At 42.9% G+C, this 4,266-nt stretch overlaps 1 protein-coding gene across 1 annotated transcript; it reads left to right on the plus strand.

The window, feature by feature from the left end:
• The first annotated feature begins 261 nt into the window (after nt 1-261).
• LOC138824935 (protein yippee-like 5) lies at nt 262-838 on the plus strand. The gene is made up of 2 exons (XM_070019335.1): nt 262-384; nt 635-838. The coding sequence occupies exons 1-2, from the start codon at nt 262-264 to the stop codon at nt 836-838; spliced, it is 327 nt and encodes a 108-aa protein (XP_069875436.1).
• Nucleotides 839-4,266: the final 3,428 nt, after the last annotated feature.

Consider the following 4,266-nt stretch of genomic DNA (forward strand, 5'->3'; position numbering starts at 1 on the left):
GGCACTGTTCCTGAACTCTTCAGCTCAAGGCAAGCGTTCTACCACTTGAGCCACAGCACACTTCCAGTTTTCTGGTGGTTAATTGGAGATAAGAGTCTCACAGATTTTTCTGGGCTGGATTTAACTGTGATCCTCAGATCTCAGCCTTCTTGAGTAGCTAGGATTACAGGTGTGAGCCACCAGCACCAGGGTCTGTTGAATGTTTTATTTGTATTATGTGAGTCTCATAAATGCAAGGTTTTTAGAACTTCAGCTAGCAAAATGGGAGGAATTTTCCTTGATCATATTGGTGGTACTCACCTGTTTTCTTGTGCAAACTGTGGTATGATCCTCACAAACCGCTCAGAACTCATCTCCACTCGGTTTACAGGTGCCACTGGTAGAGCATTTCTTTTCTTTTTTTTTTTTTTGTCGGTCATGGGGCTTGAACTCTGGGCTTGGCGCTGTCCCTCAGCTCTTCAGCTCAAGGCAAGCGCTCTACCACTTGAGCTACAGCGCCACTTCCGGTTTTCTAGTGGTTTATTGGAGATAGGAGTCTCACGGTCTTTCCTGCCCGGGCTGGCTTTGAACCGCGATTCTCAGATCTCAGCCTCCTGAGTAGCTAGGATTACAGGCGTGAGCCACCGGCGCCCAGCTTAGAGCATTTCTTTTTAACAAGGTAGTTAATCTGCAGTACAGTGAAGTTCAAGATCCAGTCATGCTCACTGGCTGCCACATGGCTCGAGATGTGAGCTGCAAAAACTGCAATAGCAAACTGGGATGGATCTATGAGTTTGCCACTGAAGACAGCCAGCGTTATAAGGAAGGCTGTGTGATCCTGGAACGTGCCCTAGTTTGAGAGAGTGAGGACTTTGAAGAGCATGTACCATCAGATAAGTCTCGAAGAAAAAGAGGTAAATCCATCTTTTGACAGGTTTCCTTCACTGAAAACAAATCTACTTACATACACTGTCACCTTAGCATCAGAGTCGGATTCATGAACTGCGGAACAAGAGGTTGTGAGAATCTAAGATGGAACCTTTCTCTCTCTCTCTCTTTTTAATTTGGTATTTTCCATCCAACAGAAGTGTGTAGAGAATATGATGCACATGCTGTTATTTTTTCCCTTTGTTTACATCTTGAGGCAGAAGAGTCTCTGCAGCTACATGGTAGGCTATGTGAGGAAAAAAATTGGGGCTCTTAGAGTGGGAAAAGTGGGTTTCATGTAAACTTTGATGGAGACTATGTCAGGAGCATGGTTTTACAACTTATTTGGGCTTCATTTTAAAACTTTTTTAACCCAGTTATTTCACTTGATTTGCTAGCTTCAGAGAAGAGATCCAAATCTGTGCCCAGTGCTAAAGGCTCAATGTTAGTATGGCTTGTGCTGGCCAGTGTGACATATTCTTGTTGGAGATGAACTGTAGCACCAGAGCCCATTTTTTCTTGTCAGTCTTGGCCCAAAGATGTCACCATTCCCAGTTACTTGTCACCACATAATTGGTGTTGATTGGAAATTTTTTTTGAAATGGCGCAGAATTGCTTGGTTGTCTTTTTCCATAGTAATATAAATAAACATAGTAATATAAATAAAGTAATAGTTGGACTAAAAAGAGAAGTCAGGAGTCAGGACATCAAGACCTGTATTGTGGAAGAGGCACAACTTAACTTGATATAAAGCTGGAGGTGTAATATATCACAATATCTAATTCACAGAAGATTGCGTAGATAGAGTCTCAGTTCTCCATCCTCCAGGATTTGCTCTTCATTATCAGCTGCTAAGGCATAGGTGTGCTATTGAAACACCCCATTGGGCAGGTTAGAGGACAGATCTTCAGACACTCAGGGATTCAAGTAACCTGCTTGTGATGACCTGGAGCGTTCCCTCTCCAGACTCTGAGCTACCAGGCTCTGCTTCTTTTAGATCACAATTTACTGGAAGTATTCAGAGTCTCTGATTCTTAACTGCATTTTATTAATACATTTGAAGAGGGAGAGATTCAGGAGGAAGGTGTATTTTTAGGAGGAGATTCTAGACCTCCATGGAAATCTGTTTGTTAAAGTAAAACACACACACACACACACACACACACACAATTATAAAAATTCAATACCTAAGCCTATATGAAATATCACTGCAAAAATCACAAATATGTATCACAAATATATATATGTTCTATATTTACTGTCCAATGAAAATGTAAGAACTCAAAATATAAGAACTGATTCTTGAATAGAGACATATAGAGCAACATATTAATAAAGTGTGATTGATGCACAAAAGCAAATGTGAGACAGACACACTGATACTCAGACAGAAAATTTCCCTACACACACTACTTCCCCAATCACCATATTCAGGTTACCTGATACTGATGCAGTTGAGGATTCTGCTGAGCACATGTCCATGCGAGCAGCAGAGGTAGCAGCAGGACTCTCATGCTGTGGGGCTTTCTGTCTCCTCCATAGTTGGGGAGGGTGGCATCTCCTCCAGGTTTTATGGGACTCTCCTGTGGGTCAGTCTCCCCGATGCACAAATCAGTGCTCACCATCGAGTGGTGTTGACTCTTTCCCCCTCTACCCCCCAAATACCCTGCTTGGCACAGGTGGTCTGGAGGGAATATTCCAGATCACCAGGCAGATGAGCAACAAGAACATGGTGAGCTGAGGACTGTCATGTTTATGGGAACACAGTGACCTGATCAGCACTTCCATGTACACAATTGTTAATTTTCTCTGACTTCGGAGTTAGAGAACTTGATGGAAGGGCAACCCAGTCTCCTTCATTCCTGTTGAAGGTGAAATGGTGATTCTTCCTTGATACTAGGGTTCGTTTAACTCTCAGGTGGGAAAAGTGAAGTCCTGGGGACAGATGGCATCATAATCAAATGGAAGGTTCCAGGCCAGCCCAGCCCATGTGAAAGTCCTGGAGTCTCTTTCCTCCAGCTGACTACCCAAAGGACACAGGTACAGATGTGGCTCAAGCAGTAGGGTGTTATCAGGGAGAAAAATAACATCTAAGACACAGCAGCCCAGCCCTGAGTCCAAGTCCCAGGACATGTTCTAAGTAAAAGTAAAGTATTAACTCAATGTCTTTCTCTGTCCATTAGAGAAACAGTGACTTCTCTAGATGTCTCTTAGAACATTCTTGATCAGACACTCCTATGGACTGACCACATTCCTCAAGTGACAGTTGAAGGAAAATACCCCTGGGGATATTAACTTTCTAACCATGGGATGAAGATCACAGTGAACCCCAGGTGGGAGAGTCAGTAGTCAATACCTATGGACTTTATGGACAGATGTGGAGGTGCTGGCGGAGTGGATGTGTGCTTTTGACAGCATGCACAGATGAGCTTTGCACATAATTTTCTGACCAAGAGCCTAACAGTGATGTGATGGGCAAAAGGCAGAGTGGAGTCTTCAGATCAAAGTCAAAGAATAGTAACTCCTTCTCCTTTAAAGATGAATTACAATCAACTACTCAGAAAAGTCAGAAGTGATGCTCTGTTTTAACTGGTAGAGTGCTAGCCTGGAGCAAAAAGAGACTCAGGGACAGAGTCCAGGCCCTGAGTTCAAGGTCCAGGACTGGCCAAACAAAAGTTGGGAAGTGAGGGATGGAATGGAGATGTTGATAATGAGACGGCTGGAGTGACTCAGATTTTCCAATCCTATTTGAAGCTCTACCCCGTGACCTTCACTTCTCATCTTAGGTTTATTTGTTCGATAAGGAAAGATGATGATTTTTTGGAGAGAGGCTAATTCACAATGTGATCATCAGATCCCTTCCTCCTGAGTCACTGAGATAATAACCAGGAGCCACCAATACCTAGCCTCATGAACACAGTCTTCAGCAACTTGAGAACAGTCACCCAGTCAAAGGGTAGAGTAGAGTGAAATCTCCAGCCAGCCTTGGTCTCAGCTCCTGCTGCGTGGAAAGATAGGGTGGTGTTTGGAAATGTTTAATCCAACAAAATAAGAATCCACCCCATACACCCCCCCCACCATTGACTGGGGAAGGGGAATCTACAGTACATAAATCTGGAAAATTCCAAATACTATGACATCATGAAAACTAACCCAAAAGAAAGGCTTATGACATCTAAAGGTGAGGACACAGAATCTCTTCAAATGAGTAAACCCCAAGTTCAGAACAGGAAAAATGTCAGAAAATACTGGATTCCTTAGGGATGGAAACCATTTTGTTTTATCACTGTTCAATTAATAGTGATTTTTTTCTCTCAGTCTCAGTCTTAGCCTCCAGGTGTAATCTAATTTTACTTTTCA

Source organism: Dipodomys merriami, unplaced genomic scaffold (assembly GCF_024711535.1).
Source record: "Dipodomys merriami isolate MVZ:Mamm:240054 unplaced genomic scaffold, mDipMer1.0.p SCAF_130, whole genome shotgun sequence".
In the NCBI taxonomy this organism is placed as follows: domain Eukaryota; kingdom Metazoa; phylum Chordata; class Mammalia; order Rodentia; family Heteromyidae; genus Dipodomys; species Dipodomys merriami.